General features: G+C 44.9%; 1 protein-coding gene across 2 annotated transcripts; it reads left to right on the top strand.

Moving 5' to 3' along the window:
* The first annotated feature begins 4141 nt into the window (after nucleotides 1-4141).
* On the top strand, nucleotides 4142-11451 carry LMO2 (LIM domain only 2). Of its 2 annotated transcripts, none has more exons than XM_085063365.1 (4): nucleotides 4142-4193; nucleotides 4583-4760; nucleotides 7372-7587; nucleotides 10496-11451. In XM_085063365.1, the coding sequence occupies exons 1-4, from the start codon at nucleotides 4157-4159 to the stop codon at nucleotides 10713-10715; spliced, it is 651 nt and encodes a 216-aa protein (XP_084919491.1). In that variant the 5' UTR covers nucleotides 4142-4156; the 3' UTR covers nucleotides 10716-11451. The 2 variants fall into 2 exon arrangements, with proteins under 2 accessions (XP_084919491.1, XP_084919492.1); XM_085063366.1 differs by lacking the exon at nucleotides 4142-4193 and adding an exon at nucleotides 4344-4485.
* The last annotated feature ends 2236 nt before the right edge of the window (nucleotides 11452-13687 follow it).

The raw sequence follows: 13687 nt of genomic DNA, 5'->3' as shown, positions 1-13687 counted from the left end.
CAAGTTCTCTGAGTCACACTTCACCAAAAGCCTCCAAAGTGTGTTCAAGTCGGTGCATGTGGTCATCACTCAGTGACAACTCCTTGTCCTCTCTATCCACCTCTGTCCTCAGGGAGGTTACAAAATGTGCTAATTAGGAGAACGATGAGGAGATTTTGATATGACAAAAAAAAAACCCAAACAACAAAATCAAAACAACACTTGTGGAGAGCACACAGACCAGAACAGAACTTATGGCTGGAACAAAATTCCCATATTCATGAAAAAGGAATAAATACAATTTTTTTCCTGTCTTTGAATTATGTGGTGCCCTTCATGCCATTAATATGACATTGTGGTGATATGAGTAACTATTGATACAGCACTGATTCTCCAGTGGCACAGTCACATCTCCTCAGCAGCAGCTGGTTTGTACAGAATCATGAAATCACAGAATGGCTTGGCTTTGAGGGAACCTTAAAGATCCTCTAGTTCCAGCCTCCAAATTCTTCCTCAAATACTCTGTGGTCCCCAAGGTTCTTGTTCTGTGGTGTCAAATTTGTGTTCAAAAAACCCAAACCAACCCAAAATTTCCATGTCTTCAGAGCCTCACCCCAAAGGCTGGCAGGTCAAGGCTTCAGCCCAGTCAGAGGTGGGAAAGAGGAGGATTCTTGCAAGTAGGTGGATTGGAGTGGAGCAGTGATTATATCACCAAATGGTGGGTCAGCAGCAGGAGACAGCCCAAATTACAGAAATCCTGATTCCTTTATGCCACCTTTCATGTTAATAGTTCACCTTTAGTCACAGTCCTGACTTTTCTCTCCCACGGAATGCATTAACAGGAAATCTAGGCCACTGTCACTGAGATTTAATTCTTCCATATATGCAGAGACTTCAATCTTCATAAACTGCATTTTTAGGCAACCAGCATTACTGGCTATTGAGGGCAGCAAAGTTAATCTTACTGAACACAGACTTCTCTAAATGAGGGTGACCTGAAATAGCTCAATAGTATCCATAAGCTATAGGGGGGATAAAGCTGGCATATACCAAAGGAATAAAGGTAGGAATAACCTGAGGAATAACCTGAGACTGAGTGGTGATGATGACCTTGTGGCCTTCCGAAACCAAGCTGAAAATACTCCCTGAGTCCAAGAGAGAATTTTTCTTTGGAAACAGGTACATTGAGCTATTTCTTTAGATTACACCACTCATAGAAATGATGCAGCTTTACATCAAATGTTCTTATTGAGAAACATCTAGAAAAGTCTAGCTGACTCCTTCATGGTGCATTATTCCAAGCCCTGAATGCTAAATGTAGTTTCTAACAGCAGATTTGACCTCAGCCATGCTCCAATAATTAGTCTATAGCGTGATCTTTATTAATAAAAGTTAATTGAAACCAAAACTCATCCCTCAGGATTTTGACATACACACACACACTCAAAAAAAAAAGCCACACTAAAGAGCACTGGAAAATCCAGCTTCACAGAGAGAGCAACAATGGAAAGAAAAGCCCTCACTAAAAATAGTGCTGGTCTTTTTGTGCCTGGGCAGGAAATGTCAGCACCACCAATTCCAGCGCTGAATAACGCTTTGTCTTTGGGAACGTTATTCAGCGGGAGGCAAAAGTAAATCAACAGCCAATTCTGCTGAGGAAAGTAAACATTTGCAGATGGGAAAATTGAGGCAAAGAGGTGTTAAGGGACTTGCTCAAGGTGAAAAAAAAGAAGTCCTTCTTGATTGCTGGTCATCTCTTCTGGTGGGACAGAAAGTCCTCAGCTGGAAAGGCCAAATTTCACTGTCCAGAGCAAGAGTTTATTATATGTAAACCCAATAAATTAAAATGGAATCATCCCCAAAAGGTGTATGGCTTTGTTCCTCAGATGTATTAGAAGATGCAGCTCTTGGTCAGCATTTTGAGGACCTTCTTGCTGAGCTTTTAGCTGCAAATCCAGTTTTTTTCCCACTTTTCTTTGTTCACAACTTTGCCTGGCATCTCTCCTTCACAGGACCAAGGGAACACAAGAAATAATCTCACAGTTTTCATTACAATTACTTCAGATGAGGAGACAGATGGTGCTTGCAGGCCCATGGAGTGATCCCAGCACTATCACGAGTTCTGTGCTTCAAGATCTGACTTCATCTAGGAAAGTTTGCTCTGGATCTGACTGCAAAAATAAAACACATACAAATTGTCCTCTTCAGCTTCCACATTGCACATTGCTCCACTGGTTTTATGCAGAAAAACTTTCTGCAGGTGAAGGGATTGATCTGGCAAAGCAGACAATGTTCCTGGTCTGCCCATCAGTGCATGGGCTCAGCTCTGAATATGAGAAATATCTCATTATCTACCAGACTCGAGGTGGTCTGAGCAAAGCAAGGAATTGCAAAACCTTAAAAGATGTTTTTTTTTTTTTAATAATTGCTGGCCACTGTGTATTACAAGTCCTCATTTTATGTTGATTTTTTCAGGAATTAAGTAATTCCTTATGTGCCAATGTTGATGTTTTTGTCCCTCACCAAAACTTTTGGACCAGTTGATCTCTCTTAGATACACAAAGGGACAGAGGTCTTAAATATATTAATTTCCTGTGAATTCTGGAAAAATAAATAGAAGAGAGGCAGCAGGCCAGTACGTCTGCAGTGTGTGCACAACTTCTGAAACCAGAATATTTACTGGCATTATGGAATTGCTCATATTATTCCATCAGGAGTTTATCAGAATGAGTACCCCAATCATCAGGGAAATTTTGCCTGAGAGTTTATATTTTACTAAACCTCAAGACACAGGAAAAACCAACCTCATAGAAATCTCTTGGGGTTTTTGAAAACATGTTTGATGTCCTTCAGCTTGTTTTTGAGCCACCTTTAATTCAATTTCTGATTTTTCTTTAACCGAGTGAAGTTCCTGGCAGATATTTTTTTCATGGTGTCTTGCAATAGTTTAGTTATTCAGTCTTCTGGAAAGATTTACATTTCACTTTGCTGATCACAGGGTAAACACACCAGAAATTAAATAATCATCATATAATTCAGTCCTGTCTGCAAAAACCTAACAAAAGAGCCTTTTCCTTCAACAGAAATGAGAGTGGCTGTCCTGCTGTAATAGCTTAAAATACATTGGAGATAATGTGTTTAAAGAATAAGAAAGATGTGTTCTAATGACCAGTGATAGCTCTAAAGTATTTCAAGAGCTTGGTTCAAAGTCCCTTGAAAGGAATAACAGTCCTTCTGCTGACATTACTAATCTTGGGATCAGAACTCATTAATGTATTGCAGATATTATATCCCCAGCTGCCAAAATGCTGGGAAAAAAGAGAATGTGGTCATAAAAATAGACATCAAATACATTTTCTCTCCTGGGAATTAATATAGAAGTGAAGTATTGCTACTACTACTCTCCGGGGCTTTATTACAGATATTTCTTTACTGTTTTTAAAGGAATTAACAGGGCAAGCAGTTCATCTCATCCAGAACTCTGCCTCCAGCAAGGGCCAGTGTCTAATGCCACAGAGACTGGCAAAGGCTGGGATTGCTGCAATAGTTTTCACTCCGGCGCTGTAAATCAGTCCTTTCCGGGATGTGCTGTGCTGATGGAATGGAGGAAGGGTGGGAGGGAAAAGAGACATATTCTGGCAAGACTTTCCCCATCTTTAGCCTCTGTTGGATTAATTACAGATCGATAGTCGGTACTCGCCGGCTTTTATAGCTCATTAACATCACAGGGCTTCAGGGTGTAAATTGTTACACAGCTTGCCAAGGACTGGGGGTGTCTGGAAGCAAATGTTCACTCGGGGCTATAAATGAGGCTCAACTGAGCTGACCAGGTTGAACTCTGGGTGGACAAATAATGCTCGGGATCTTTACCTGTGGCTCTCGGAGCGCCGCACAAACCCATGTGTGCGTGTGGGCATGTGCATGTTCATGTCAGAGAAGCAGAGGGCGAGGAGAGGGATGGTGAGTGTCGCTCCCGTGTGCAGCTGAGGAGGCGGCACGATCCGGAACCAGGCGCTTGGTTTTTTTCCAGCCCTTGGGATCATTTTCAGGTCGCCCACCTGCCTGCCCACCCACACAGCGTTAGTAAGGGAATAATAACGTGAGAACGCCTCGGCAGCCCCCAGCCCTGGCTCTGGGGAGCCCCGCTCTGTCTCTTTAAGGAACCCAGCGAGTCGTGATGCTGCTGTTTGTATTGCCGAATCCCCAGGAGTGCAGTTAAGAAACGGGCAGCTGTCTCTTTAAGTGTGATTTCCTTCTATTGTATTTGAATCGTGATCAGGAAAAAGGAAATGAAACCAGAGAGCCGGGGCTGAGCCACGGAGTAATAATAATCCCGGGGATGCGGCCGGCGCCGCTCGCAGCGCTGCCGGCCGGGCGCGGAGCGTGTGCGGAGCTGCCCGCGCCCAGCCGCTGAGCGCCCAGCCGCGGTGGCTGCCGCAGCATCCCGCCCGCCGCGGGAGCGGCCCCGCCGGCCGGGGCGCGGGGGGAGCGCGGCGGGGATGGGAGGTCAGAGCCGGGGGGGCCGTGCGGGGCCGGGGGGGGCCGTGCGGGGCCGGAGCGCAGCCCCAGCCCCTGTGTGTCTCTCTCTGTCTCGGTGCTGCAGGAGGAAATCCTGTGAATGTCATCGCGGGGCGGCGGGGCAGCGCGGCTGGCGACAAGGCTCCGCGAGCAGACAGCCTCTGCGGGGGCGGCGGGGGCAGAGCCCACCAGCGGCACGCCACAAAGGAACCGGCCCTGCCAATGTCATCGGCCATCGAGAGGAAAAGCCTCGATCCTTCCGAGTAAGTGGGTGCTTTTTCTCCCCGGTTATCCCGCTCCCCGCCGTCCCCGGCAGCCTCCCGGTGCCACCCGTGCTCCCCGACGGAGCCGCCGCGGCATTGTGTGCCCTGCAGACACGGAGGGCTTCGGCGGCAGCCCCCGCCGCTCCGTGCCCGCTTCCCCCGCCCCGGGAACACCGAGCTACCCCGGGGGAGCTCGGGGAGAGCCCCCCGAGTTGTGGGAAGGAGCAGCCCGGAGCAGAGAGGCGCAAATCCCTCCCGGGAAGGGCATCTCCCAGTCTCTCGTCCCACCGCGGGGCGGTGGGGATGCTCGGGGATAGAGAGAGCATCCCGCTTCCCGAGCTTGAGGGTTTTCCATCCCGAGGGAGCCTCTCTGCCCCATCCCCGATCTGCCCAACTCGCTGCAGCCGATCAGTGAAAGGTCAGGGCTGTTATCTGCGGGTGCCCAACTTCCACGTTTTCATAATGCAACTTCCAAGAGCTCGTAGAAAGCTTTGGTGGGGGCTGGGTGTTCTGCTAAGGGCATGTAGACAGACTTGATGGACGGGATGTAGAAGATGAGAATTTCCCTCCCTGGATTTCCCTCTCAGGGAAGGGACCGGCTCTTGTGCCCAGATCCAGGCTTTTTCCCAGGCTGTGCTCCCGCTGTCCTGTCCCTGCTGCACACCCAGGGATGGTAACTCAGCACAGACTCAGGGTCACTTCAGCCCTGTACGTGCTAATTAACTGCACTAAGGCTTGTCTGGGATCGTGATAAGAGAGAAGCAAAAAAAAAAAAAAAAAAATTATAAAATCTCCGTTTCTAGATAATGCTTAAAACATCGCTCTCAGTAAATTGAGTCATTCGTGGTTTGTTTCCTGTGAGATACTAAAAATGCCATCGCTTGGAGCCCGGAGCAAGCACATGGGAACTGCTGCTTTTGGGGATTAAATCACTTCATTCCGTGTCACATCTGATGTTTTACATGTTACATTTTCTTTTATGCTGTTTTTTAAGAAACCCAAATCCCAGCTCCTAATGATGTCCAGCTTTCAACTACAAAGTTGTTTTTTTAATCCTTATTTATTTACCTGCCCTGTGTTCTGGTGGCTTAAGTGCTGGCTTAGAAATCCATGGACATCAAAAAGCCTAATGCATAAACCAGGAATGCTGTTCTGCACAAACATCCGTTGGGCTGTTCCGGAGTTCAGGGCTCTCAGAGAAACCTGGCTTGGGATTCCCAAACACCCCTCAGATGAAATATTTTGGGGTGCACTCCAAGTTTCAAATAATGGACAATGAAGGACAATGATGTGTGTTTCCTTCTATTAGACAGCTCTCAGAAGTTGTCAGCGTGGAGCCCACGTGTTAGGAAAGGGAGTATGCAGCCCAAAAGGATAAATTTGGAACAAGTAGGGCCTAATCTGAGTTCCCCATGATTTTAATGAAAACTCACAGGATGGAGAGCTGGCAGGAGAGGGGTGTTACCACACAGCTTGCAGGGCACAGCAGTTTAAACTTAGAAGGGAGAAACCAGAGCAGAATATAACCAGATAATATCTCAGGGCTCAGCTTGCCTAAATAAAAACTGCAGGATCACTTTCTCAGCCCAGAAGTTCTTGACCAGAGGTCATTCCTCCCTGCTGAAGAAACTCATTTTTGCCCAGAAAACTGCTGATCCGGTAAATAAGCAGGAGTAATATAATTTTTTTCCTGTTGCCTGCTGGAAACTGGGAGCAGAGCTTCTTCATCAGTGTACGTCTCCTCTGCCCCCACCAGCCCAAGGGAGGACAGACCAACAACAGAAACAAATTGCTCAGGAGCTTTGTGCTGGAGCACTAACCCGATAACATGGAAAACTTTGGGGTCCACTCTACTAGCCACAGCTTTGAAATGAAGCAAGTACTTAAGGGATGGATCCAGTAGATTTTTTAATTGACTTCTCTGGGGTTTGGGTGAAGGCCAAAACATTACAGAATTGAGCTCAGGCACCATTCTTTTAAGTTCTTTTAATTTTTTCCTTTTTTTTTTTTTTTAAGTTGCAAAATTACCCCAAAAGACAGAGAAGTCCTTAAGACAGCAGTTTGAAGAAAATTCTTGTTTCTTTTACCAGAATTATCCTAGATCTCCAAGCTTTTTTGAAAAAGGAACAAAATAAGGTGCATAAAGAGTCAGTGCTAATATCACAATAAAGATTTCTGCCTCTTTTCGCTCATGGATGTGTAAATCTCAGATAATTGAGGTATGTTGGCATAGACCCATCCCAGGGGATTCATGACTTTGGCTAAGAGAAAAAAGAAGTCCTGCAGCAACATGAGGTAAAATTCTGGCTTTATTAAAGCCAGCAGCGAAACTTAAACCAGTTGGGCATCAGAATCAACTGCAGTATTGATTCATTTCGTGCTGTTCTGAGAAGTGACACCCTCAAACGTAAGTCTCCAAATTTACATTTCCCAATGGAAAGTGTAAAATCCCTTAGGTGCCTTTCTTAATCCTGGTGAAAATGAGAAAAAATGAGGATACAATCCCTGCCCTAACTTGTCCGACCTTGTGATTTGTTTTGCTTTTCCTTCTCCTCGCGCGGATGCTCTCGGGATCGGTTTCCCTCACCCAACGGCTGTCTCATTCCCTCAGGGAGCCGGTGGATGAGGTGCTGCAGATCCCCCCGTCGCTGCTGACATGCGGGGGGTGCCAGCAGAACATCGGGGACCGCTATTTCCTGAAGGCCATCGACCAGTACTGGCACGAGGACTGCCTCAGCTGCGACCTGTGCGGCTGCCGGCTGGGCGAGGTGGGCAGGCGCCTCTACTACAAGCTGGGCAGGAAGCTCTGCAGGAGGGACTATCTCAGGTACACGTGCCACTCCTCACCCCCTTGGCCCCCTCCTTCCCATCATTTAATGAGTATGGCTAGGAATAAGGGATTCATTTTGAATGGCTCTCAAAGCCCGGCAGCAGTCATGGGTGTAACATCATCTGCAAGCTCAGGTTTGCAATGTTGGCTCCTCTCATGAAATCCCTGAATAGTTTGGGCTGGAAAGGGACCCTAAAGCTCATCTGGTTTCAGCCCCTCTGCCACAGGCAGGGACACCTTCTACTAGGACATGTTGCTCCAATTCCCCTCCAATGTGGCCTTCCAGGGATGGGGCATCTGCATCTTCTCTGGCCAGAGAGGCAGCAACCTATTCCAGAGCCTCACTTCAGGGAAGAATTCCTTCCCCATATCCCAACTAAACACACCCTTTGTCACTTTAAAGCCATTCCACCCCTGTCCTGTCCTTCCATCCCTTGTCCCAAGTCTCTCTCCAGCTCTCTTGGAGCTCCTTTAGGCACTGGAAGGGACTCTAAGCTCTCCCCAGAGCCCTCTCTTCTCTAGGGTGTACAGCTTCAACTCCCTCAGCCTGTCCTCGTATTTTTGGGATTCATATGCTTTATGGTACTGCTGGGATTCTTCAGTTAGATAAAACTAGAGATTATGTGTGTTGGTTAGATAAACAACCTAGAGTTGTTTACAGCTAAATCTTTAAAAATCTGGGGGGAAAAAAAGCATTTTTAATGGAAATGAAAGCACTGCTACATGTTATGGATGTAACAGAATTATTTGGTTATGTGAAGACTACAGAAAGAACTCCTAGGACTTGGGGTTGTTGGCATCTGTCATTCTGCACAAAGCTAACCCATAGCTCCAGGTGAACCATGCAGGGGCAGTGTGGCATTCTGGCAACCAGAAACTGGGGAAAGGGGCTGAATTTCAGCAATCTCCCACTGGGCTGGCAATGAACTGGTTCCCCTGAATGGTTTTAAGGAGTTCTCTGCTTCTCCCAGCATTGCCTTGGAGCTCAGAGGTGTTTAAAGCCAGGTCAGAGGTGAAAGATCGTTTGGGTTTTTAGCATTCTCAAGCCTGGTGCTAAATAAGCAAGAATTTGCACATTTTGCAGAATCAGATCCTACAAATACACTTGTTATGAGTATTTTCATCAATAACTCTCTGCCTGCCTGTATTGCCAAAACTTGTAAGTAAAGGATTAACTGGAGACTAAGATATTTCACAAAAATTGATAACAAAAGATCTTTACATTCTTGATTAAAGTGTACTGATCTTTGCTGTGCTGGTTGTTCCTTTTCTTCTAATGGATCCCTAATGTGTCGGGAGGTTTGTGGAACAGAATAATGATATTTGGTATTTTTCCAGCTTTTTTACTGATGGCTAATTTACCTGCCAATAAGAACTAAACCAGAATCTCAGTGGACTTCCTAATTATGCTGTCCCTGAGCTTTGCTGATGGGAATTTTGCTAAGCAGAAACTAAGGACCACTTGTAAATCCAGCAGTGTTAATTACACTTCCCAGATACTTTTCGTCTTAAAATGGAAACAACAGGAAGTATGGCAACACAATTAATGCATTTTCTTGCCGTGAAAGCCAATGTTTTTATTTATTTAAAAATGCAATGGATAATAGCTTCCCTCATTAACGAAAAATTTGGCAACCTTTGCGTAACCTTAGCACTACTTTGGCTGGGCAGAAGTAAACACTGACATCTCCTGGTAGACAAAAGGAATTATGTTCTTTCTCCTTAAAGATCTCTTTTAATTTACCAGACATCCTTTTTCCAGTTCAGAAGATGATATAAATCAGGCACAGCCCATGCAAGAGACATGTAGGAGGTGGAAAAACTCTTTCCAGGATTAGTATGGAAGTTTAGGTGTCAAACTCAATGGGTGCATACACTGAACACATTACCTGTAGCATTTCCTCCCTTTTAAGAATAAAATATCAATATATTCGTGCTCCTTTATTACTGATTTGACTTAATAAGCTCTGTAGGGCTTATTCATTAGAGGCTCCTTTTCATAGACAATTCATGAGGACCTCAGCAAGGTTTCTTCATGTGGATTAAACAGCAGTCCACATCATAAAACTGTTTGGGCTAGCACAAGTATCTAGGAGGTCCCAGAATGTGTCCTTCTGAAACCTGTCAGGAGTGACTTCATGGATCAGGAGTGCCTTCATGGAGATAGAAATGTTTGGGTTTGAAAGAATTTCCAATGTGCAGGAACAGACAAAGGGCAGGAGAGCCTTAGACCATGGCTTGACTCAACTCCTTTCCATAAACTACAGAGCAACAGCTTAAGAAAGGTAAAATTTATCAACAAAAGGTGATTTCTGTTCATCACAGAAGCAGAAGTGTTAGTATGGCACAACTTTTTGCAGTGCTCTGGGGAGCCTTTGCTCCTCCAATTCAGGATAAGGTCATTGATCTGAGAAATCACTTATATTGATAGATTAGAATAGATTTAGATTGGATACTAAAGAAGAAATGTTTCCCTGTGAGGCTGGTGAAGCCCTGGCACAGCCTGTACAGGGAAGCCGTGGCTGCCCCTGGATCCCTGGAAGTGTCCAAGGCCAAGCTGGACAGAGCTCGGAGCAACCTGGGATAGTGGAAGGTGTCCTTGCCCATGGGAGAGGGGCTGGAACTGCATGGTTATCAAAGTTCCTTCCAACCCAAACCATGGGATTTTTTCAACCCATTCTGTGATTCTATGATATTGAAAAACAGGTGAGGACCTTGGATTTCCTGTTTCAATGTTTGGTGTTGCAGAGTTTCCAGTTCTGCCTGGCAGCTTTCCATGTGACCTCTCTCTAACTCAGCACTGCTCCTAATGGGTTGAGATGTTGTGCTCTTGTTTTGATTTGGTTTTCCCCACCTGCCCAGCAAAGGAGCAGTGCTCACGTGTGTCTCTGATGTGTTGTTGCAGGCTCTTTGGCCAGGACGGGCTATGTGCCTCCTGCGAGAAGCGGATCCGTGCCTACGAGATGACCATGCGGGTGAAGGACAAAGTGTATCACCTTGAGTGCTTCAAGTGCGCCGCCTGCCAGAAACACTTCTGTGTGGGGGACAGATACCTCCTCATCAACTCGGACATAGTGTGTGAGCAGGACATCTACGAGTGGACTAAGATCAACGGCATGATCTAGCACAGACATGCCTGGCGCTCTGTAGCAAACACCTCCCGGGTGACACCACTGCGCTGAGGAGATCATCCCTTGAGCCGCGGGTTTTGAAACGCAGGCAGGCAGTGCTACGTAGAATGTAAACTACACCCAGGTGAAGGAGAGAGAGCAAAGCAATAGTAGCTAGACTGACTTGTGCTCACAGTACGGACAGTAACTGACATCAGCTGACAGCTGGGGACAGACACAGCACTATAACCCATCCTCCTAACTGGAACAGAGTAGGGACTTTCTGTAAAGAGATGTTATGATGTTGTCACCTGCAGACTAGGATTGTGCAATTCAGTTTCCCTTTTGTCTTGTTTTGATCACTGAGTTTAGATGACAAGCTCCCACAGTAGGCATGACAAGGAATACTGGAAGGAAAGAGCCATCCCTCACATGGTCATTCCATATGGCCTTACACTTTGGGTGGGAGAGGAAGCCAGAGGAGGGTGGGGGTTATTTTTGCATGGATTTTTTCTTTTTCCTTTGAGAATGAACAGTGCATCCTCTAGTCCCAAACTCTTCTTTTTAAAAAATCCTGCTGAATAGTTGTTTTTGGGCACTGCTGTTTCAAGATGAGATGTTCCCCAGATCATTTCTATACAAATATAAATCTAAAGAATTGTTCAACTATTTTATTAACTTAGATTATATCAATAAAATATTTGTTGTGTGTAGTAAGACTCTGCAGCTTTAATAAAAATAATGAAAGATTTGAGTGTTAGTCTTTCTTTTTTTGTGAGCTTTGCTGGATTTTTTTTTTAATTATTAATCTTATTTTTTGTAGCAGGGTTTCTACTCTTTGTCTACAGCTGGATCCACTTCAGGTTGCATTTCAAAGCACAAATGTGAGAACACTGAGGGCTCAGTAAATCTCATAGAGCTCCTCATGCTAAGAAATTCGATTGTGCTGTAGGAAAAATTAGTGTTGTGTGACACCAAGGCTCTTTGGTGTTTATGAGGACGTTTTGAGGCTGTTTCTGGGTGTTTTGCGACAGATTGAGTCTATCTGATCTCAGAGATTGTGTAAGATATGGGCCTTATGGAAACGTAGCTTTTCCTGATTTTGCTCTCAAGTATGGAATCCAGGATAATATCACTAGAGCCAATAAATGCTTGCTAGTATTTAGAAAGAATTCATTTTGGTGATCTTTAAGGTCCCTCCCAACCCAAACCATTCTGTGGTGTCATATTCCCTCCAACTTGTTTTACCTGAGGTCCACAGTCTAAGTTCCTTCTTGCCTGAAAGCTGTTTTGTGCCTCTGACAATCTCTGTTTCTCACCTCCCTCTGTTTTTTGGGTCTACATTATTCTTTCTGAGAGTGGGACTAGAACTGCAAGATGTCTTGAAACGCACTAAAAATTAAAGCTTTTCCCACAACTGAACAAGTATGGCATCTACCCAGAAAGTGCTTGGCATGTCCATTCATCCCATCAGTACTGACACATCAGGAATAGCACCTAAGCCTGTGGATATCTATTTGATTATTGTCAATAAACTTGTCACCCAGGGCATATCCCATCCAAGTGGCAGTATGGATTGATGACAACATTCTGCATTTTACAATGGATATTCTGAGAGCTCTTCTCTTGCTTTTGTTACAACTAGAGCTGGGGACAAACCCTTCAAATCTTGTTATCAGTGAAATTGGAAACTATGCCTAACGAGATCATGCATGAAAGGTATAGTTTGAGGGTGCTGATATTTAGCTGTTTTCCAGTGATATGCTGACCTCTGGAGGCCACAGGCAGTTGGTTGTAATTACAATTATTAGCCTAAATTCCTGCCAGCAGAGGCAAGGAAGATACGTAGGCCAGGAGAACACAGCCATCAGCTCTCCTCATTCACAGTGGCTCCATGCAAAGGTTCTGTCCAGCTAGAAACAAAGTCAGAACTAATTAATGAGTTAATTTACACAGCTTGGTGGGTGTACCCAGGATGCTGAGGTGGGGTGGAGGTACACAATTGTTCTTCACGTTGTGTCACACATACACACAGTGTAAACAGTGCCAGGGCATGCTGCAGGGTTGATTTTCCTTATTCCACCTCACAGAAAGCTTTGACTGAAAATTTAGTTGAAGGGGCCTCATTAATCTGGGCTGAGATCAGGGAAGAGTGTCAACAGTTCAGGGAGACCTTGTAGTTTTGCACTAAGTGGACCAAGACCTGTGTTTTGTTCTCACTTCAGAAAGTGACTTTTGGCAAGGTAGTTCAGTATCTTGCTTCTCATTTCCCCACCCAAAGAATTGAGATGTTCTCACTTACTCCATACAACTTCCTAATGCAAACACACTCATTATTTTGTGTAAGGCCTAGTTTACACAGGGAAATATATATTTTAGAGCTAAATGTATGTATTTGTAAAGGAAGGGTCTATAGTAGGTATCATCATTTTATAAGACCACCAGTTTTATTTAGTCTGGAACTTCACAAAGAGCTTAAGCTGAACTGGAAAGTGCCAGAAGAGCCTCCACTTGAGCAGCTGTATAACTCTGCCCAAATAATTATACCAGTCTGTTGCTGGACCTTTCCCTGACAGATTCCCAATGCTTGCTCTCCAAATCCAAGAGGAAAGAGAGCAGTTTTCTTTTGGAATTAGTGTAACCAACACTTTACCTCATCTCAATTATGTTCCTTACAGTAAGGACTCTCCTGGAACAACAAGGAAAAAAAAACATTTCATAAACAACCTCAAAAATGAAAGCAAAGCTGATTTAAAGTCCTAAGCAAAAAGCACAAAAATCTGAATATGACTTCATCACTGATACTCAAATGCATCGTCCTTTCCGTGTTTTCACTATCAGCAGTATTTTAAAAGGCATATCATCCGTCAAGACTCCCCTTCTTTGTCCCCATTATTCAGTGTCATGGCAGGAAGATGAGAGCATTACCATCGATATCACTTTTTTAATTCCCTGCCCTTGAATAAGGGCAATAAGAGCCCCGCATA

This window comes from Lichenostomus cassidix, chromosome 5 (genome assembly GCF_008360975.1).
Source record: "Lichenostomus cassidix isolate B80296 chromosome 5, HeHo_3.0, whole genome shotgun sequence".
In the NCBI taxonomy this organism is placed as follows: Eukaryota; Metazoa; Chordata; class Aves; order Passeriformes; family Meliphagidae; genus Lichenostomus; species Lichenostomus cassidix.
Note: the sequence above shows the minus strand (reverse complement) of the source record. Positions and strands in the feature narration are given on the sequence as shown.

Excerpts from the sequence above, each read along its gene's own strand:
- LMO2 (XM_085063365.1), top strand. The coding sequence starts at position 4,157 with ATGCTGCTGTTTGTATTGCCGAATCCCCAGGAGTGCA. Across the intron at positions 4,761-7,371 it reads AAAAGCCTCGATCCTTCCGA|GGAGCCGGTGGATGAGGTGC; the intron begins GTAAGTGGGTGC and ends TCATTCCCTCAG. Across the intron at positions 7,588-10,495 it reads TGCAGGAGGGACTATCTCAG|GCTCTTTGGCCAGGACGGGC; the intron begins GTACACGTGCCA and ends GTGTTGTTGCAG.